The sequence below is a fragment of the Lycorma delicatula genome, chromosome 5 (assembly GCF_047948215.1).
Source record: "Lycorma delicatula isolate Av1 chromosome 5, ASM4794821v1, whole genome shotgun sequence".
In the NCBI taxonomy this organism is placed as follows: Eukaryota; Metazoa; Arthropoda; class Insecta; order Hemiptera; family Fulgoridae; genus Lycorma; species Lycorma delicatula.
The window spans coordinates 15,639,302-15,663,546 of NC_134459.1; the positions used below are offsets into that span (position 1 = coordinate 15,639,302).

General features: G+C 32.7%; 1 protein-coding gene across 1 annotated transcript in view; it reads right to left on the minus strand.

Annotated features, from left to right (window-relative positions):
• Positions 1 to 22,687, minus strand: part of LOC142324719 (lutropin-choriogonadotropic hormone receptor-like) — a 179,342-nt gene extending 156,655 nt beyond the window's left edge. The window contains exons 1-3 of the mRNA XM_075365636.1: positions 22,628 to 22,687; positions 10,577 to 10,638; positions 3,344 to 3,418 (exon numbers count right to left, since the gene is read on the minus strand). Coding sequence (XP_075221751.1) covers positions 3,344 to 3,418; positions 10,577 to 10,638; positions 22,628 to 22,687 — 197 coding nt within the window. The remainder of the gene's footprint in view (positions 1 to 3,343; positions 3,419 to 10,576; positions 10,639 to 22,627) is intronic.
• Between the last annotated feature and the right edge of the window lie 1,558 nt (positions 22,688 to 24,245).

Consider the following 24,245-nt stretch of genomic DNA (forward strand, 5'->3'; position numbering starts at 1 on the left):
TGTACAAGACTACACTTCATTTACACTCATACATATCATCCTCATTCATCCTCTGAAGAATTATCTAAACGGTAGTTACCGGAGGCTAAACAGGAAAAAAGAAGAACTGGAAGGCCAGAAATCTAATGACATTGTATCGATGGATTGATGAGCACGATAAATAAATTATTAATTACTTAAAATTGTAATGAAATAAACTTAGAAATAAATACTTTTTAAAAATAAAGGTAATTAATTACAGTGTTAATTCCATAATTTAATACTTTACATATTTTTATTTACATAAAATCTCTTTCCTTTTTTCTTTATCTTTGTTATTTTTCTTTTTCTTTTCCTTAAATTTACCACTTGCAATATTATTCATAAAAGTTTAAAAAATTAAATTGACGGGAAGTGTGGGTATATCTGGTGTGGGCTCTTCAAGTTATTTGCATATATATATGCAAATAATAATGTCGTATATTTATATATATACACGAGATAGTTATTAGCTATTGTATGTATATATATCTTGCATAAATAGCGCGTTTCATAATGGTGGGCTGGGTATACATTTTCGGATTCTACTTGTAGAATAAAAAATACCCTTAAGAAAAATGGCAGTTTCTCCTTCGTTCTCCCGCTGTCAACCATTTTGTTATTTTTATATAAAAATTTATATCTCAAGTTTGGATAGAGAAATCACATTAATATTTGATAAGCGTCTTTATAATGAAGTTTTAAAATTAGCAAATAAATCAGGAATTAAATACCTTCGCAAATTACAAAATGGCGACCATGTTTATTTTTCAATCCGATATATCTCCGTAAATATTAGTTCTATCAAAATTTATGTCATTTTCTAAAATATTAATCCCTTTATTTAAAACAAAATAACATTTTATTTTTTAAAATCGGTTAACAAATAGCCGAGTTATGGTAGAAAATTAATGTTGTAAATTTGTGTTCGTTTTCATGTCCTCCACTTTACGTAGAATTCGATTAAATATTAAACGTTTTTATTTATTGTTAATTTTAGTATTGTAATTTAATTACAAATTAAGTAAAATGGCGACCATGTTTATTTCATGGTCGCCATTTTGTAATTTGCGAAAGTATTTAATTCCTAATTTTTTTATAATTTTAAAACTTTATTACCTAGACGGTTACCTCATCTATCCAAAATTGAGATTTTTTTTTTTTTTTGTCTTCAGTCATTTGACTGGTTTGATGCAGCTCTCCAAGATTCCCTATCTAGTGCTAGTCGTTTCATTTCAGTATACCCTCTACATCCTACATCCCTAACAATTTGTTTTACATATTCCAAACGTGGCCTGCCTACACAATTTTTCCCTTCTACCTGTCCTTCCAAAATTAAAGCGACTATTCCAGGATGCCTTAGTATGTGGCCTATAAGTCTGTCTCTTCTTTTAACTATATTTTTCCAAATGCTTCTTTCTTCATCTATTTGCCGCAATACCTCCTCATTTGTCACTTTATCCACCCATGATATACTTTATCCATATACTTTATCCACCCAAATTGAGATATACAATTTTATATAAAAATAACAGAATGGTCGATAGGGGAAGAACAAAAAGCGAAATTGCCATTTTTCCTAGGATACTCTTTGTTTAATTTTACAACTAGAATCCAAAATAGTATAGCCAGCTCACCATTTTAGAAACACTATGTGTATGTGTGTGTGTGTGCGTGCGCGCGCGCGAGCACGCACATGTGTATATATATATATATACATAACTAGCGATTATTAAACAAAATTGTTTAATGTCGGACTTTTTAATATATACGTATTTTATAGATTTCTGTTGTATGAATAGATAAAAATATATTAAATAAACAATAAACAGCACCCTAAAAGGTAAAATATAACACTCATTTAATTGTTTTTTAAATCTTTAAATTTTGATGTTTTCAAAATAGTTCTAAATTATAAAAAAGTATTACTCGTTAAAATTTAGAAAGATCTACTGATATGCAGGAAGGTGATCGATTATATCTTCTTATTATAATGTTGACCTGTCTCGAAGTACTATTTCCTCCATTATACTATATCATTATACCATTACCATTAGAGTACTATTACCATTATACCATATTTCCCTCCCGATACTGCTTCAGACACCCAAATAGAACTATAAACATCGATATATTTACGCTTTTTAATATCTGACAAGTAATACGTTGTTATTTCTTTTTATATAACATACAATGATTGCATTTTACGAATTATTTAAATAAAATTTGTATTAAAAATATAGATGTTTCCTTGTAATTACATATTCTATTAATTTTTTAAATCGGGCCTGATTATTTAGTCTTTACAACGTTACTGACAGTTAGTGTCAGTATTGCCTTTACAACTGTCAGTTATTTATAAGTAACTGTCTTTATACCTATTATTGTTGCAACAAACCACCACCCCCCCCCCTCACACACACACACACACACACACATGCACACGCACACAAAAGATAGTAAGCTAAACTTATATTTAAAAATTTATAAGATGTTTATACATTTCGCTCATAATTATAATTACTGCCTTTATTTCTCTTTATTATTGTTTTATTACTTTCATAAAAAAACTACATTTTAGAATTAATTTTTTAGCAACTTCCTCGCCTTTCTCTTCTTGACTCAACATTAGTGGGCAGCATGATCATCCTGCACGAGTTTTTTTTCCCAGCCGTCTGTTTGATTTGATAATACGGATGTCACCAGATTATGGATATTATTCAGGAAAACTGTGTTTAGTCGTATCTTCTTACTAACCTTTCTACGTTCCTTATTATCATCGATTAATCAACTATATTAGTACATTTTTATTTTAATTTGTTCTATTTATATTTTTATAATGTTTTATATATAACTGCGAATTTATATTCGCACTATAATTGTTTTTTACTGTCGTGAGTAAGGGATAATAAATAATTAAGTATGTATTATTAATATGTTTTTTTGTAGATCTAAAGTGCATTTAATGTACACTGAAAAAAAAACTTTACAAAAAATTACTGAAAATAATTACAAAAAAAATAAATAAATAAATAGTAATATATATACGTATTTAAATCATGATATGTTTAGATGTTTTGAAATTTGTAGGGTAAAGAGTTATTTAGAAAAACAACTCCATCAAACATTTTCACATTGCCCATGCACAAAAACTCGCGCGCTCTCACACACTTACACACTTACACACACACACACACACACACACACACACACACACACACACACACACACACCCACATACATACATACACACACACAGTAGTTATATCCTGTTTATAATATATTTGTTTATAATTATATTTACAAGTTTATAAAATTTACTTACAAGAAAGTAAGGTGTTTAATATCAACAAATGCTTCTGATTCAATTGTTGTTAATGCTTCATTGCCTTTTAAACTTCTGAAAAGAAAAAATTAAGCGTTAGATGTTTTTGTAAAAATTCTTATAAAATCACCAAACATTAATTGAATTCATATAGTAATTAATTATAAATACAAATTTATATATTAATTTAACTGTATATTAGTTATATTACAGTAATGTAACTGACACATTGCATTCCATAAGCCACGTGTGTAGGCCTATCCCTAGTTTCCAGGAAAAGCTACCGTGAGAAAGAATGTAATGCAGCTGCAGCCTTTGTATTCTTTATTTTAATTGTAAGAATAATTATTTAGTCTCAATCAGGAACTCATACAGTCAACATGCATTGAATTCTCAATCAGGAACGCATCTAGTTAACACGTATACTAACTCTCTGCCTTGTGTTTTATTTGTAGACTCGTTCGATATTACATGGTCCTCTTAAATTAAAGTTTGCATGTACGCGTAATGACATAAACTATTACGTGTACAAAAATTGTTTTTTAAAAACAAAACTCGTCGAGTTAAAAACTTATATATATATATATATATATATATAGGGTGTCCCATATAAAACGCAACCCATCAGTCACTCATCCACTCATCCATGAAATTACAAAAGTCAAGTTTACTCCCCTACTCGTTACTGAAATGGACTCGTCCACCATCTGAACATCGCGGCGACGCAGTAGAACACTACCGATAGTAACAACAATGCAATCATAACGTTCAGTGTATTGCTAGAGACAAGATTGTGTTCTCGATAGATGAACGTGTTTTCATTGTCGAGTCGTACTTCAGTACGAAATCAGCGGTTACAGTGCAAGATTTGTTTCGCCATAAGTACCCGGATAAACCGGCTCCTAACAAAACATCACTATTAAGGTTAGTTGCAAAATTTAGAGAGACTAGTTCTGTTAATAACAAGGAACGCAAAAGATCTGCGTCAGTGTTGAATATAGATACGGTCACTGAAATCAAAGATCGATTACTCGCCTCACCAAATAAATAGATCGGACGTTTGTCTGCTGCAATTAATTTATCTAAATCAACTGTTCATCGAGCGACCAAAAAATTACAATTACAACCTTATCGCATTTAAACGGTTCATCGACTTCTTGAGCCCGACAAAGAAAAACGGCTACAATATTGTCAACGGTTCCGTCGATTTCTGCGTGAGGGAATTAATGTTTTGGATTCGTTATCTTTCATAGTTGAAGCACGGTTTCATTTGGATGGCTACGTAAACAGCCAAAACAGTAGAATTTGGAGTGCTGAAAATCCCCACGTTTATAACGAAAAACAATTACACCCGCAGAAGTTGGGCGTATGGTGCGCGATATCGCGGAAGAAAATACTATTTTTTTCGAGTACACCATTAATGCAGAACGATATCAAGATATTTTATTTCAGTTCATCGCACTCTTGGAAGAGGAAGACAGACACTGCCGGCTACAACATGACGGTGCGACATCGCACAACGCAGGTTCAACTTCTGATTTCGTTGAGGAATTTTTTGGTAATCGTGTTATCGGTCGAGGCTTGTGGCTACCAAGATCTCCAGATTTGACTACTATTTGGCGGATTTTTTCTATGGGGGTACCTCAAAGAAAAAGCCTACAGAAACAAACCACGAACATTTGAACGATTGAAAGTCGATATTGAACAAGCCGTATTAAATATCCAGCCACAAACTTTGAAAAAAGTTGCAAGAAACGCTGTAAAAAGAATTGAAGCTTGTATTCAAGAAGATGGCGGTCACTTCCAACATTTACTCTAAATGTAAGGTAATGGATGGTAATAATAAAAATTACATTTACATTTACACATGCCTTTTTATTATTTCAATACCTACCAATATAAGGTTGGGTTGCGTTTTATGTGGGACAACCTACAAATTTACTAATGCAGCGTTAAATTCAATCTTTACGTATAAATACGGAAATCCTCACTTGTCACTAATTCTCCAAATTTCCGTATACCTATAAATCTTACATTTTTGAACAGTCATCTATCGCAAAGTTGCCAGGATATCTAAATATAATTTATGTTAATTATTAACCTTAAATGGAGTGGTAAAGTGTAAAACTTTATTTATTTTATTATCATTTTGGTTAAGAAAGGGCAACAATAAACATTGAACTAAAGTTCTGGATTACATACATATAAAAAATACTGTCTTTAGCTTGTATTTCTGGTCAGATATATTTAAAAAATTAATTTATACAGACAATAAATAAAGATCATACAGCATAAAATACAAAATCGATAAATATAATACTGAGCTACAATTTGACCTAATTTTATCTTTTTTAGGGGTACTATTTTTTGAGGTTTCTTATTCTGTTTCTTCTACCAAAACATAATATTTGTAACTATTCGACTCATAAAAATTTAGCGACTTAATATTTATGTACATTAGATTGCGAATGTTCAATATTTATTTATTTGATTTTTGATCGGTAGTAAGGTTTAAACAATTAATAATATAAATAAATGAATATAAACGAAAAAAAATATAAATTATTTATTCAATAAACGAAAAAATAAATTTATATAATAAGAACATTTCTTCACCTTAGTTAAACCATTCAATTTTATAATAATTTCATGCCGAAACACAATCAAGTAATTAAAATAATAAAGATTGCTTCTGTGAAGACCATATCAATTGTTCCTATTTAATTTATTAATAAATTATTCAATTTATTTATAAGTAAGACATTACGTATTAAAAATCCTAGCAAAGCACAGCAAGGAGGAAGTTCAATTAATTTATTATTAAGTATGTTTAAATAATGTTCTCCTTTCTTTCACGTGCTTCTGTTATTGTTAGCTTTTGTCTATTTCCTTAATATTTGTTAAGGGTTTCCTTGACAAAATTAAGACATGGGTATTATAATTGTTATTATGAATTCACAATAATTTTGAGAATTTTAATAAGAAAATAGAGAAAGCAATCTACAAAAGAAGCCATAATGTGAAATAAAGGTAAGCAAATATTCATTATGCAAATATTATTATTTGTGAATATATACACACCGGGGGGTTTCCTATACCACGTGTCCACTGCTTCTAAACTTGAAGGAATGATTTTTCTGGAAAATAAAAAAAAAATCTAATCACCAACCCGAGGGCGCTCTTAGTTGGTCATATTGCCAACTTCCGGTTTCGACCGGAAGTAGGCTAACGAGTGGAAGTTAATTTTTTTAAACGGGATACACATATTTTTACCACAAATTTGGATTCTAGGGGCAAAGATACGTTAGTCTTGTCCGAAAGTACCATCTTTAACCTCTAAATCACCTTCTAGCTTTACCTAGTCCTGAATTCTTTCCAAAACTTTTTAAGCACCAAAAAATTGATTTTTACAAAACAAACAAAAATTTACAATAGTAAAGCACACACGTTTTTGCGTTTGGTGATATTATCAGCTTCCGGTTCTAAGCGGAAGTGGTTAGCAATCCTGTGAAAATAATCTAGTTCCTGTCATGATTGGAAATTAATGAGCTCACCGATCTATATGATGCACGTGGTGTTTACAATAAAATTGTTTTCTTTTCTTTTTATCACTACTGAGGAGTAGAAAAGATTTTGAAAGAATTTAGGACCAGTTAAAGTTTAAAGGTCATTTTAGGAACATAGAAGGCACTTTTGGGAAAAATGTTTTAAAATACTTACGTACTTTGGTGATTATAATACAAATTCGTGGTAAAAAAGTATTTTCCGTTTGGAAAAATGAAGATTCCATTTTGCTAACTCTTCCGGTCAGAACCGAAAGCTGATAATATCACCAAATACGTGAAATTGTATATACATTTTCGCGTATTTGTTGATGCTATACGTAATTGGTTTACTATTATAAATTTTTGTTTGTTTTCGTAAAAGTTTTTGGTGCTTAAAAGAGTTTTTGAAATAAATTCAGGACTTGATAATGTTCGAAGGTCATTTAAAGGTTAAAGATGGCACTATCGGAAAAGACTTATTGTATCTTTGTCCCTACAATCAAAATTCGCGATGAAAATATGCGTGTCCCATTTTAAAAAAAATTAACTTCCGGTCGAAACCGGATTGACCAATATGAACAAAAGCTAGAGCGCCCCCGACTTGGTTGTTAAATTTTTTTTCATTTTCCAGTAAAATCACTTCCTTCAATTTTTGTTGGGGTGGACGGGGTAGTCTTATCTCTGTAAATTAAATGTATGCCTGTTTTTTGGTAAAGATGTTTTTAATAATTAATTATTCCAGAATTTATCTTTTTTATTTATTTAATATAAAAATAGTTACAACTGTATTTTCTTTTTTTTTATTAAAGATTATTTATGTTACTGGAATTATAAAATATTATTGTTATTTTTAAAATGAAAAAAATGATTTATATTTGCTTTTCTGTCTCAATAAATATGTCGTTCTTTGTACGTTCGTATAGAATTCCAAATAGAAATTTAATTTATAGAACGGTATACATTTTTTTTTTATAATTTCAATAGCGACTGTTGAAATTTTCAACGACAAAAAAATGTATGATCTAACACATACGTTGTTATAAGTGGATTTGGAATGAGCGAGTATGGTTTTTTTTTTGTACGTAACGCACAAAAATAACATAAGATATATAACCAGACAAGACAACTGTATGCTATGCGTCTGTACATTGCAATGAAAAAAAACACATGATACTTTTTCACTCAAATGGAAACGGTAGAATAAAGTAGATTTCAGATAAAACTAGTGAGAGATTACGTACGTCCGTCTTTTAAAACAGATATAAAGATTAAATTAATAAATATTTTCAGTTTTCAGATATTTCTGAATTAATAATTATCAGTTTTATAATTATATATAAATTAGTGGTTAATAACCATTTAAAAAATATTTTACATGTTTTTTTATATATAAAATCTCATACACTTTAACGTATAATTACATTTTACATTTATAATTTTAATTTTGAATTTAACTGACAAACGACCATTTAAATTAATATCGATGTGTATATCTTTTAGAATTTATCGTACGAAGTTTTATATATATGTAGTTTGAACTATCTTTTGTTGAATTAACGGTGCAACTTGATTACTTTGATTTATAAGAACATTTCTGACTGTGACTCGGTACTAGCGTCAAGATTTTCTTCTGCTGGCAGCTTCAACGTTATATTTATTTGTATTAATTAATATTGTAAACTCAGATTTATTTTGTAAGCTTAACATTTTTGGAACAAATTATATGTTATGCTGATAAATAAATAAATAAATAATAATAATAATAATAATAATAATAATAATAATAATAATAATATTAATATATATATAGGTCACTGCTCTTTCCGTCTAGTCTCGGGGTTCTGCCTTTCGGACCCCCGAGTTTAATGAACCCCTTGGGTTCATTAAACTCATGCTTGTGAAAATAATGATAATTAGAAATTAAAGCCTCTTCAATTTAAAGACTATTAGTGTATTGTAATTTCATCATAGCAAAAGTTAGGTCCGTACAGGAAACATCAGATTTCTCACGGTGGATTCGCTTCCGAAATACAGAATTACAAACATAAATTACCATCACAATATAACCAAATCTCATAAAAATTGATTCGATAGCGGTAAAAAACATTTTTTGTTTTATACCCCTTAAAATAGAAACAATTAAAATTATTTTTAAATATTTATCTAACCATAATTTGTTAAAATATTAAAACTCTTTATTTTGAACAAAATTACATTTTATTTTTTAAAATCGGTTTACAAGTAGCCTAGTTATGGCAAAATTTTAATGTAATTTTGTGCCTGTTTTCATGACCACCACTTTACGTTCAATTCGAGTAAATATTAATTGTTTTTATTTATTTTTAATTCTAGTACTGTAAATTAATATCAAATTAAGTAATAATTTTCTCACAATAATAGACCTAATAATTAAAAAAATAAAACAACTACCTTGGTAATCTTACGTTAATAATTGTAGAACATTAGGTGTACTTAAACACTTAACAACTGTTAGAAGTTATCATAGATGATCAAAGTGTTCACCATTAGAAATTACACAAGTCTCCAGTCTTTTTCTGAGAATTATCTTAACCGTTCAAATATTCCGGGCGTATTCCTAATTTCTTGAAATTCATTTTGGATCCTTTGTTGAAGATCCTCATTGTTGAGTTGAATAGTTTCAGATGGCCTCACAGTTGCTAATTTTTATCAAGCCCAAATTGAGTATATATCTATTTCGTTTAGTACAGTCGAAAATGGGGGAAATTAGCAGTCATTATTCGAAAGTATTTTCCTTTCTTCACCACTTTCATGGTCGAATTTCGAAAATGGTAGAAATTCATTTTTATATATTTGCATGAAGATTACACACAACCAAAATCAAGATGATATATTCATTTGTTATCAAGAAATTAAAAAAGAAATTAAATTTCACTATTACTCCATTTAAATCATTTAAATAGAAATTTCAAAAAATCTATTCTTAGTGTGCACTTACTACGTAAGAGTAACGTGTATACAAATTTTTATCCTTTATCTTCAGTAATTTTAGGTGGAGTTGACTATGAATCACTCACGATTATATATATATATATATATATATATATATATTATATACACGCTAGTACAGTATTCACGTCGTGACTTCGCTCGCGCTAATGGTTACTTACGTTTCCCGTTGCGGTCAGAGAATATTTAGCCGGTCATAACTCGCTTCGTTCGCCTTTCCCGTCTAGCCAGAGAACTTTGCCCCTTGGTCTACTCATACTTATGAGAATAATTTTTTTTTGTCTTCAGTCATTTGACTGGTTTGATGCAGCTCTCTAGTGCTAATCGTTTCATTTCAGTATACCTCCTACATCGTACATCCCTAACAATTTGTTTTACATATATGATAATAATAACGATAAATAAAAATAAAAGCTTGTTCGATTACTGTTAACCTGTTCAAAGTACTGTTCAATGTAGTGTAATTTCTTCAGAGCAACAATTTGATCAGTACAGGATCAGAAACTTTCAGTGGTATAAGAATGTGGGCTTCAAAAATGTGGGGTTCCATCTTAAATATATTAGTTATAACTGGTTATTCGTACCAAAGACGGGTAAAAATGTGATTTACACCACTAGGAATGACCGTACTTTCTCTTTTTTTAATTCTTTTATTTTATGTTTTTTAATCAAGTAACCGGAGGCCGGTGCAGCCAGTTACATTGGACAGACAGTAACAATGTCTGTGTCGGTTGAACCGCCGCGCCGTACACCGCCGCACACCTTTAAAAGTCAAAATTTAAAAAAACCTGAAAAATGGTTTTTAGATATTTATCTGAAGAGTATTTGCAGGCCTCAATCTAGTGAATATCTCGTTTAGTATGGTTAAAAATTGGAAAAATTTGCAATGGTTCAAATTTTTTTTACCTTTAATTCCTTTCAAGGACGAATTTCGAAAAGTCTTGAATTAGGTTTTTAGATATTTAGCCGAAAATTACACACACCTAAAATCAAGTTGATATCTTCATTTTTTACAGAGAAATAAAAATAAACAAAATAGTCGGGTTTAAAAAAAAAATCATAATTTATTTTAACCCTTTAAACTAGGAATTTCAAAAAATCTAGAAATAAGTTTTTGATATTTACATGAAAATTACTCACACCAAAAATCGATCTGATATCTTCATTTGTTATCCAGAAATTCTAAAAAATATCCGGTTTTTCAAAAAAAAATTTCAAAATCCATTAAAACTGTAACTAGATTCGTTTGAAAAATTACCTGTTTTCTCAGTTTTCTTTAAAAAAAACTTTTATAAAAACAATGATAATTTTATAAACTTTTTATGAAAACTGTAAAAGAAACACGTTTAATTTCAAATTTACAATCTATTTGAATTGATCGTAGTGGTTTTAATAACCTTCAGTAATATAACTGACCAATTAAGGTGTAAAAGCCTTAAGTGAGCCACATATTCTACATTATAAATTTATTTAATACGTACAGTTTTTAAAAAAATACTGTTATTGATAGTTACATCAACAATTAAAGTCATTAGCGACTTATCAGTGTAATTGGAAGAGTACCGGTAAATTTGTAGTCTTGAACAAACTCAGGTCGACTACTCGTGAGACGTTGGTTAATTGAAACCCAACCACCAAGAATACCGGTATCCACGATCTAATATTCAAATCTGAAAAAAGTAACTACCTTTATTAGGATTTGAACCTGAGAACTTCGACTTCAAAATCAGCTGATTTATGACAACGTTTACCACTAGACCAACTCGGTGGTTTTACACAAGTATTTTTTTAGTTTTAGTTTTATATTATTGAAAATTTTGATTAATATCTAATTAAAATCTAACATCTTTTGGTATGTTTTTAATAAACTTCAAAATTCTTTCGTTTGTTTTGTTTCCGTAGACTTTATTCAAACCGTTTTATTCAGGATCAAATTCTCTAAAAGTTTTTTTAAAAAACCTTAATTTTTTTATTATCTATTTAAAAAAGCTATTTTACGCAAAAATAGAATGGTGTTTCTAAAAGATTATTAAATATACAGTTTTGTGACCTGTTTTTTCGATTTTTCAAGTCAGATTTTATATATAATCACTAAATTTACACGTTAATCTAGGTTCAATGAATTACATTCTGACTTCATTTTACCAAATGCATAGAAATCAAGGCGAAATTTTTCACCAGCCGACACTCGCTAACACATTGTTTCGGAACCTATGTTTATATCAACCTACTTCTTTATTTTCACCAGTAAATGTTCTGAATATTTGTTGCACTCTTTGTGGATCACTCTGTGTGTAGAATACTTAAAAAATACAAAGCAAAAAATAAACAAAAAACAAAAAAAAAATACAAAAATATATTTGATTACATATAAAAAATTATTTTTTAAAAAAGCTTTTATTTAACTAATATTAATATTAACATTAATAAAAAAAAGGAAACAAATTAGAAAAACCCTCTAAAAAGTAAAAAATAAATTATATAAATACCTAATAAGTAACCAATAAATACAAAATAAATAAATGTAATAATTATTAAATTTACATATTAAAATTAATGAAAATATTTAGTTAAATAAAAACGTGACGCAGTTTTTATAATTTATTTAAAACAACACAACATTTATTTTTACAACAATTAATCTTCATTTTCATTTTCAATAACGACGCGAGGAGGCGAAAAGGTCTGGTGGAACCTCTCCAGTTTAGACTGACTAGCTAAAAGTAACAATCTGGGAAAATATGCACCCACTCGCTTTATTTGTTTCTGTTTTCACATAGTTGAAGTTCATCTTCGAATTCTGCTAGTAATCTAAGCCAAATTGAACGCACTCTTTCCGCTAAAAGTTTCATTTTAATTAATTATGAATTTTTATTTAACGAATTCATAATTACGATTACAATTATAATAACGATAATATTTAATAATTTTTCAGATTACCTTCAAAATTTAATAAATGTTTGCAAGATTTCTAAAATTAATTTTTATTTTTAATCTTATTAATCCTTAAAGGTCATCTAGGTGCAAATTTGAACCATCAAATAATTAAAACTTGAGTTATTTTATTACAGATAAATGAAGCATATACATATACTAAACAACCTCATTAAACAAAAAATAAAATTAAAAATACAGCAAATGTCTATAAATACTTATTCGAAAACATTGTAATAAAAACTTAACCACGCTTTTATTTAACTAAATATTTTTATTACTTTTAATTTTTAAATTTAATAATTATTACATTTATTTATTGGTTATTTATATAATTTATTTTTTACTTTTCAGTGCATTTTTATATTTGTTAATATATTATATTTTTTTGTTTAAAATTCTCAATTTGATTTAATTCTTATTTTTTACTTTTTAGAGGGTTTTTCTAATTTATTCCTTTTTTATTAATGTTAATATTAATATTAGTTAAATAAAAGCTTTTTTAAAAAATAATTTTTTATATGTAATCAAATATATTTTTGTAATTTTTTTTGTATTTTTTTTTTAAACTAAAAATCACGTAAAAATAATTATTTTTATACATCGAAGTTACATACGTGAACCAAATTTTAATCACTTTCATACGATAGTTTATGAGAAATGAACATTTTCAACTAAATGCATGAATTTAACGTAGTGGTAGAAGGTGGGGTCGTGGAGGTGGGTCATATCAAATTCTGTCACCGTAGTGCTGTATTGTCATCGAAGTTACATACGTGTACCAAATTTCATACGATAGATCAAAAGATATAGCAGTTGCAGGATTTGATTATTCCTAAAGCGAGTTAAATAAAAGCTTTTAATAAGATTGGTAATATAACATTGTACTTCGAATGATAGTAACATTCCAATACACAAGTGTCTGTAACCTTGCTATTTAAATATTATAATTCCTTAAAAATAATATCTACGCTCTATGTCGCTTTAAACGAGTTTTTTTATTCTATAATAATCCACGTATTCAACTGTAGATGAAAATCAGTTTTCTTTCAACTCTTACCACACAACCGTCCTAAAGTCCTTGATTAAAGAAAGGCAGCTATTGAATTATAAATTAAATAAAAAAGATACAAAAAGTACGTGAAGTGTGTTCATAAGAGTTATTCTGAGATTTAGGTCTTATAAATAATTACTTGCTTATGCTGATAAAATCAGAATTTTTATTTTATGAGCTTTTATATAATATTATGAAAGTCAGCATTTCTAAAGTATAAAAGAAAGACAGGATTATTATTTAGAACTCTTTTTTAATTTATAAATCATTAATTGCTCATCCTTTTTTTAATGTTATATATATATATATATATATATATATATATATATATATATATCTCAATGGGATTAACCAAAGAAAATCGGACTATACATTAAAACCGATTATATAATATATATATATTATGCTTTTACGGCCAACATGGGACCACTTAAGTCAATTTTAGTTAGATATTTTCTGAGAAAAGCGTGTTATTTTACTCTTCCGAGCTGCCCAGTATTTCTTCATCCGTTGAGATCTTGCTTTCTTTTCTTCATCCGTAAACACCCTCTTCGTTGTATTTTGTCGTTTGTCTGTCTTTTGTTTAAATCTAAGGTTTTTGTCCTTTAGCTTTGTAATTTTTCCAGTTTTATTCTGTAGGTCAGTCAGGGAAATTCCAAATTCTTTCATATCTTCTCTAATTTCTTTGATCCATCCTACTTTTGGAACCAGAGCTTTTCAATGATATTTCTTGACAGTCTTGTTTCCGGTGTCCTTATGAGATGACCAAAGAAAGATATTCTTTTTTTCCGCATAGTATCAGTAACAGGCTTTATTTCTCGATACACCACCTCTTTTGGCACATTCCACCATCGGCCTTCGTTTTGGTGTTTTTTATTGATACACGTTCTGATAATACTCCTCTCTGTTTTCAGAATTTTATCAATTCGGTTTATCTGAGTGATTTTGAAAAGGGTCTCGCTTCCGTAGGTGACTTCTGGCTGAACTACGGTTTTATAATGTTTAAGTTTTGTTTTAGTCGAAAGGCATTTTTTGTTATATGTTGACCGAGTTAATTTTTGGGATTTAATCATTTTATTTGTCCTGTTTTGTCATGTCGCTTTTTCATTTAAATTATAAGTTATTATTTCCCCTAGATATTTAAATTGTTTTACTATTTTAATTTTCTGATTGTTTACTGTAATGTACTCTATTACCAGAGGATCTATGGCCATTAGTTCAGTTTTTTCGAAAGAGATATGAAGCCCTATCTTTTGTCCTGAGTTCTGAAGGCTCATGATTTGTGTTTTGGCTTCTTGAATATTATTTGTTAAAAGAGCGAGGTCATCTGCAAATCCCAGGCAATTTAGTGTGATGGAGTTTATCTTAGTACCCATTTTTATATTTTTGGGATTTATTTCATACCATTTTCTCATGACAAATTCGAGGGCACAGTTAAAAAGGAGTGGTGAGAGGCTGTCTCCTTGCCTCAATCCAGTTTTTATGGAGAAGGGTCGAGAGAGTTCACCTATGAATTTCAGTCTGGACTGGGTATCGGATAAAGTTAATTTTATCATGTTTACGAGTTTAGGGTGAAGGCCCTGGTTTTTCAGAATATTCAGCATGGATGGTCGGTGTATACAATCATAGGCCCTTTTAAAGTCGACGAAGGTGATTATTAGTTGTTTTTTCTGTCTTTTATATAAGTCCATCTTAAGTTTTAGGGATATTATTTGCTCCGGGCAACTTCTCCACGGCCTAAATCCTCCTTGGTACTTCCCAAGTTCCAGATTATATATATATATATATATTATATATTATTATATAATATTATATTATAAAAAAAGAAAACTGTGTTTAAAACATTGGTATTCGATTAGATTATTTTACTTATATCCGAAATGCTTAATTTTAGAATCAACCAATTAGATTTTTGTTTACTAACTAAAGTAATATAATTTCAAACTTACAAAAAACAAATTTTGTGTGTACGGTTGACAAACCGGTGTAGCCGCGAAGCTTAACGCACCGGGTAGGAGTTGAACGTTCGATCGAGTTCGAAACCCAGACAGACCGGGTTACATTTTTACACTTTAAATATCATTCATATATTTAATTCCACCGCTCACGTTTGACATTACAACATACCAGACGACTATAACAGCATTCATTAAGTAGGGATGCGATTTTGCAAATATTATTATTTTTAATCGTTAATAAATATGCCTAAGAAAAATATGTCCTTAATTAGATGAAATATCGATATACTGAGGGTGACCTTGCCTACAGCCTCACTCCCTGGACCTTTCAAGTTGAAAATTTAATGGCATCAGTGCCTCATATATAGAAGTAATACGATCAAGTTTGATCAATTAGTCCAGTAGTTCTGGAGATATAAGGTGATTTAGAGGCCAACACCAAACACACAGACGTACATACGAACATTAACAACTGGAAAAGTTCTATCCGGTTTTTTTGGGTTCCTTAGGTGTCAAAACATCAAGATCCGCATATGCCCAAATTGGACCGATTAACATACTTTCTCTTCTAGAGCTATAGTTGTGCTACAGTGCTATCTAGATGGGAAAACAAAAATTACTATGTTTTTCAGTTTAAAAATAAAATTTAAGTAACGAAATGAAGTTAATTTAGTTAATAGAAAAATAATTACGTAATGAAAAAAAATGTCTTTCTTACAGTTAATTTTAAGCGATAAAACTCTAAACTTAATAAAAATTGTAAAATCCAACTAGTGTAATAGATCTTAATAAAGTTAACTATTGCATCAACTAAACAAGTAATTTGCATCCCTACAGTAGTTACTAAAATGTAGGTTAGTAAATAAAGAATGTACCAGATAAATGATAATGTAACGAAAACTTTGTCTACATGAGTATAGTGTAAATTAATATTACTCAGAAATTATATTATGTTATTTAAGATAACGGGATCTTATAGCAGATCCGCTTTCGTCATGCTTCTTTGTTTCCCTTTCTTCTTCCGATTACTTAACTTAATTTGATAAAATACATTCTGGTGGATTTCTTCTATCAGAAACTACAATATTTAATTAATTTCCTGATATAATGTCATTGAGATATAAAATATAAAATGTAATGTGTTATCCAATAAAACAGATGATATGAAAAAAAATAGTATTATTTTTACTTTTAACATTATAAAAGAACATTAACTAGAAATTATGTATGTTAAAATATCGGTTCAACAAAAATCCTTAAGGTTGCACCGATTCAAGTCATACATTCTACATTTTATATTTTCATTTAAATGATGTAAAATACTCCCAAAAATTGTGTTTGTGACGATTTTTTGTATTAAGTTCTATAAGTTTTCATAGCGGTAGAACTTTAAGAACAATAAGAATATTTTGTGGAGCTATTTGAAGAAATAGCTCCACAAGAAAAAAATCGCATCAGGCGATTTCTGGAATCAAAATATCCCACCTGAAAATAACGTAAACTGGAATTGGACAGCCACTTGACTGCATTTATTTACTGCCTAGTTGTGTGATAGGTCATCCCATACTGTTGAAACCGTGCGTATGGATTGATTTCAAGTTTCTTTAATCATTTGACGTCACGTAACAGTGCTCCCACAATTATCGTCAACAAAATGTGATATTACTGAACTATTCTACATGTACTTTGTTTAATCATTTTTTTTAAATTTCGTCTTGTTTTACAGTAGGCTGGTTGGTTATAAAAAAAAAAAACAAAAGCATAATTTTCCAATTTATTTATTTTCTAAAAAGTAAAATCTTTCAAATCTCTTAATAGTTTTTAAGTACTTACATGTATCAGGTCATGACCTGATATTTCATCCTCATGGCCTATCGGGCTGGTCTAGTGGTAAACTCGTCATCGCAAATCAATTATTTAACAGCTGATTTTTGAAGTCGAAGGTTCTGATGTTCAATTTTAGTAAAGATTAATTGATTTTATCCCTATACGGATATGAACTCTAGACAGTGGATACCAGTGGTGATTTTCTTTTTTTTTTAATTTTCTCATTGGGCCGTGGAGGTTTGCTTATTGTTCACTAGTTAAGCAGATTGCTGAGAAGTCGCCTCTGACGCTGCTGATCTAGTTCAACAAGGCCGTACAGAGGGAGTACATTCCGAATAGCTGGAAAATTGCAAGGCTTGTGTTGGTAAGGAAAGGTTACGGAGGGTTCAGACCGATATCCCTAATAAATACTTTGGGTAAGGTCTTTGAAGCCCTTCTGGCAAGGAGGTTGGAGCAAGAGCTGGAGCGGCGGGGCAGGTTGTCTACTAGACAATATGATTTTAGTAAAGGCAGATCCTTCGTCGATGCTATAGCGACAGTGATAGAACTCGCGAATGCGGCGGCTAGGGGAAGGAGGCACACCAGACGTATCCCATTGGTGATCTTCGTGGACATAAAAAATTCACTTAATAGCATCAAATGGGATGCTATGTGCCTGTTTAGGCGACCCCATACCCATGCAGTATGAGGGGGAGGGTTTTTAGTGGGTGATTCGGCAGAAAACCCCACACATACAGTAGTACGAGCTGCTGGGCGTATGATTGCAGATTTACCCTCCGACGACGAAAAAAAAAAAATAGTTAAGCAGATTGCAACATGTACATTAGGAAAAAATATGATGTGGACACCGAATGATTTCCTTGTTCGCCTATTAAATTACATATACACGTTTTATTAAAATGAAAAGTACATAAAATTTTATTTCATTGAACACTTCAGATATTTTTTCATATTTTTTATTTTTATTTTTATTATTATTATTATTATGGAATTATTATTTATTGTAAAAATTTTTTACAGTTAGATATTAATAATTATTAATAAATCAATATATTTAAATAAAAAAAAGGGAACTTAAAAAAAAAGGAGATGAAGTCCGAGATTCGAACCGATGTGCCTTCCCCTTTTAAGATCCATATATTTCATTAATTAAAATTTTATTTTATAATAGGAGGTGCAAAACTAGATGTTACAACAGTCCTAGACCCAAAATTTCAACATCCTACGGCTAATCATATTTTATTTATCCGAGAAACATACGCACATATGTACGTACAGACGTTACGCCGAAACTAAAAATGGAATCGGGAATGGTCAACATGAATCCCTTTTTTCCCCCTTTTTTTTTTTTCTCAGCTCCCCTGGGCCGGACCGACTTGTTGGTATTACGCCGCCCAGGGGAGTGTCTTTAAACTCAAATAGGCCTCCCCACCTACCGGCTATATACCGGCAAGGCAGGTCGGCCTACCGGTTAGCTCTTTTTGAGAGTTCTTTATCAATATTGGCCCCTTGGGGACCCAAAAGGGCAATACTAATACACCACGCCAGACCCAGTTCGCCGCGACGCGGTACCGGGTCCCTTCAGTATTCAGTGTGCTCTTGCCTGACTGTTACCCGTGGAGTCCTTGGTGGCTCATCAGTGCCAACACACCGCAGCATGCTGGACCTCACCAGCAAGGCTGTCCACCCAGTCCTATTCTAGCCAACACCTTGTCTTCTCTCATCGGAGTATTTCTGTAGAACAACTTGTCTAACAAAACTAGCAAAATTATTCCAGTTTGACTCGCTTCTTAGCATGTAGTCTATTGTTGTCTCTAGAGTTATACCTGTGAGTGCCTTACTATGTCTAAGTGTGTCCCACCTATTGCACTCAAAAAAGGTGTGCTCAGCATCATCTATCTCGTTGCAGTAGTTGCAAATTGGTTCTTCTCTCTTGCCTATTTTGTGCAGGTAGTTATTGAAGGAACCATGTCCTGTAAAAAACTGCGATAGGTGATGATCAACCTCACCAAATCTTCTCGACAACCATGGCTTGATGTTGGGGATGAGGGTTCTCGTCCATCGACCCACAGCTTCCTGCGACCATCTTTCCTGCCAGATATTATAAACGGCATCCCTGACCTCTTGTTCTGGCTTGCCTTGTGCCCTCTCCACCCTCTTTTTTGCGATTAGGTCAATAGGAGGTGTACCCGATAACACGCACAGGGCGGCATAGGACACTGTCCTGTATGCGGACACAACACCTAGGAGCACACACCTGTGCGTCCTCGCCAGTCTCTCTTTGTTGCGCCTGATGGCGATAGAGCGCCACCAGGCCGGAACGGCATACATAAGCGAAGACACGACGGTGGTCGCCAGTAAACGGCGCTTTGAGGCCCGAGGGGCATTCTGCGATGACATAATGATGTTTAGACTTTTTATCATCCTTTCTGCCTTGTTGCATACATTGACTATGTGCTCGGTGTATCTACCGTTTTTCTGGAGGATAACTCCTAAGTACTTGATGTTATTCGCTTCTTCTATAGCATGACCGTTGATGGAAATATTGAACGGTTCTAGCACTCTTCTACCCGTAAAGGCAATACACCGGCATTTTTCCGTAGACAGTTGCAGACCCCTGGACCTCAACCACTCCTGTATAGTGTCGATGGCCGCATACACCCTCTCCCGCACCTCCAAGACCGTCCTTCCCTCTACGAGGACTGCAAGGTCATCTGCATAAGCCAGCACCTGAACGCCGACAGGAAACTCCTTCTGAAGGAGTTCATCTATAATCACCAGCCACAACAACGGCCCCAAAACAGAGCCCTGCGGAACTCCACCGTGCATTTGAAAATGTACTGTTTCTTCCTGTGCTTCCACCAGACATCCTCTGTTGGACAAGTAACATTCAATTTGCCTACGCAGGTACGGGCTGAAGCCCCTAGCCGCAATTGCGTCATTAATATGACCCCAACCAATAGCCCCGAACGCGTTTTTTATGTCTAGTGATAGCATCAGTGGAATTCTCCTGGTTCGCCAAGTGCCTCTCTTCACCTCGTCGGCCCATCCCGAAATTCGGCAGATAGCCTGCACGGTGGATCGCCCCCGCATAAACCCGTACTGGTTAGGACTGATTCCGGCTCCCTCTTCTAGTTCTTTGATGATGCGGCGAGCCAGCATCTTTTCTACTAGCTTCCCCATCATGTTAAGGAGGCTCAGGGGTCTATAGGTTATATCTTCCTCCGAAGAGGTGCCTTTAGGTAGGAATACCACTCTGGCCTCCTTCCAGCAGTCGGGGAAGTCTCCGTTCTCCATGCCATGGCTGGCAATCTCGAGCATCTCCCAGGGAGCCTTCTGAACCAGCCCCTTGATCACTGCCGCGGGAATCTTGTCCGGGCCAGGGCTCTTTTTGGTTGCCAAACTCCTCGCCGCAAGTTGCAGCTCTTCCATGGTGAATCTTCTATTGTCGCAAGGTGTGGATCTCACGATATCAGGCACTGTATGCGGGAACAACCTGGCTACCTCCCTTGCAACACTGGTCTTATTGAGGATAGGCATACGTCTCCCGAACTTTTTGGTCACAATACGATATGCCTGGCTCCAGGGATTGCTGTCAAGCTCTTCGCAGAGCCTGATCCAGCAATCCTTTTTACGTCTCTTAATAGCCTTATTGAGCGTTCTTCTTGCCTCGAGGTATCTATTGGCTGTTTCCTGGTACCCTTCTCTGTTATTTCTAAGAATACGTTGTTTCCTTCTCCTAAGGGACTGGAGCTCTTGTCTCATTGCTTCAATTTCAGCAGTCCACCAATATACGGAGCGCCTCCTTGTATTGTTAGCTGCCATTCTGTCCATTTCCTGCTTTATTATATTAGATAAAGCCTCAGGTGATTGTTGATGTCTATCAGACAGTCTACTTGCAGTCCTGTTGACGGACGGGAGGTGCCTTTGCCTGTAGTTGCCGTCAGACGAGGGAAATACCAGGCCCGGTTATGCCGTTCCCGGCCTCCATCACCCAGCAACGGAGACAAGATCCTTTGTGCTTCGCCTCTAACGGGGACACCCCCGGAGGGACGGCCCCGCCGGGACTCAGTCTTTTAGCTCAGGGGCTCGAGAGTCCCCACACTTCATCAGCACCGAGTGAACTGCAGCTCCGTACGGAGCTGTCCATCACCCCCTCGCTACCCTACATTTCAGTTGCAGTATTCCCGACACAAACCCCGTCACAGTGTCGAAGTCCACCGAACTGCGTAACATCGTTCCAACAATGGTCCCCACCTCGAGATATCCAGTGACGGCAGTTCAATCGTGGTGTTCGTCGTCCCACTGCGGGCGCTGAAATATCACGTGTTCTGGCGTGTCTAACTTCCTAGAGTAGGGGCAGAAGAGGTCTTCAGCCCTTCTTCGTCCACAAAGGTATGAACGAAAGATCCCATGGCCGGTCAGGAATTGTGTCAGCCAGAATCCCAGTTCGTCAAACTTCCTCTCGGCCCATGGCTCAATATGCGCGATCAAACGATGCGTCCACCTCCCTTTCGTGGACGCATCTCAGCTGGCTTGCTAATCCCTGTAGACAGTTGCGTTGGCATCGTTCTAAGACACACCGTGATAAACTTACGCACGAACCGCCACCAGCTGCTGAAGTGGCGGCATCCCGGTCACCACCAGCACCGCCTCAATCGAGACAGAGGCGTATGTCGACGCCACCTTAATAGCCATACGGCGCTGTACTCCCTCCAACAGTCTTCTGTTACACCCTACTGCCATGGGTCTCTTCCACACTGGGTGGAACCCCTCTCTTACATGGCTTCCACACTGGTGGAACCCGTTAGGACTGTTATATCTCACTTTTAAACTGTATTTTACAAATTAATGTTGTTTTGAAGTAATATTCCAAGAGAGGATAAAGAAGGGATAGATAGTAAGAGAATGTAAAATAAAGAGATATTTAAACCAATGTCCATGCAAGGAAATTATATTTAAAGAAACTGAAATTTACCATAATATCTCGCACTACAATAAGTTTTGACCTAGTGTCAGCAGAATGATCAAGCATCATCTGTTAGAGGAGACGCGAAATTCAACTTGGATAATTTCCGATCAAAATATAATTTCTAGCTTTCTTATTTTTATTCTACATTTTTTTCTTATCCTTTAATTTTATTAAAATTTTAAGTATTTTATTTTCTTGGAGCAGCCGTGGAGACTTTATTTCTTACATGGAGTACAGGTTGGGAACTACTACTAACCTATAGGGTTTGTTTTCATTACAAAACATAAAATTATATTTTCTGCATGTACGATAAACTATTTCTGCTTATATTTTGCTTTTAAACTCAGATTTGTTATAATTTCTGTGTTAAAGCTAAACTTTTACAGGATAAGTTGTGAATTCAATATTGTCTATGTCATTAGAGTTTTCCTAATATTATTTATTAACTTTACTCATTTAAAAACAGAGTAAATATAAGTATATTTTTTATATGTTTATTTTTACAGGAGTAAAACTTCTTTTCTCTTGATACTGTAGAAAAATTTATTAAATATGGAAATTTCGACATTAAATTGAAAGGCAAATATTTTTACGAGTAAAAAATGTTGTAATTGGAGGAACGGCTCATCTTTTCAAAATGTAATTCGTAGAGTTCTATTGATGAATTACGTAGCGCTTCCTTTTTTATATTTTCTCGGAAATGTTTGTGAGCCTTTTGTTGAAAATATTTTGACGAAGTAAAAAAAAAAAAGTAAAAATATCTATTGAATTTTGTTTTGAAAGTAAATAGAATTTTTTATAAGAAAAAGATAATACATAGACACTATGTATGTAGAAACTTATATTAATAATTTAAAAAAAATGTTGACAATACAGTTGTTTCTGATGCACGGCTTACACACGCAATTTAAAATATTTATTATTTAATTTAAATATGATATTTTTTCGTTTATTTAATTTAATGATTCTAAATAAAGCGCGCGCACATACCGTATTTAATTCACGCGGGTGTGACAGTACAAGCGATGACGATCAGCACTTACTAAAATAATGTAATATCACAACTTACATAGAACAAATTTCGTTTGTACGATCGGCAGACTGGTGTAGCCGCGAGGCTTAACACCCCAGGTACCGAATTTACCGGGCCATCGAGTTTAGACCCAGCCAGACCGAGTAACTATTTTACAATGAAATATTATTAATTTATTTAATTATACTATTCACCAGTGACGTCACAACGTAGCTGACGACTACAACAGAATTTTTTTAGGGTGCGGATGCGATTTTGCAAAAATCTCTTTTTGCAAATATTGTTATTTTTTAATTGTAAACAAATGTGCCTTAGAAAAATATGACCTTATTTAGGCGAAATCTTGAGATACTGAGGGTGACTTTGCTCTACAGCCTCACCTGCTTGATCTTTTAAGTTGAAAATTTAATGGCATCAATGGCCTATATATAGAAGTAATCTGGTCAAGTTTGGTTAAAATCGGTTCAGTAGTTCTAGATATGTAACTTAATTTAGAGAGTGACACGCAATACATACACGTACATACGAATATTAATATCCGGAAAATTTCCATCCGGTATTTTTGGGATTCTAAGAGGTCAGAACTTCAAG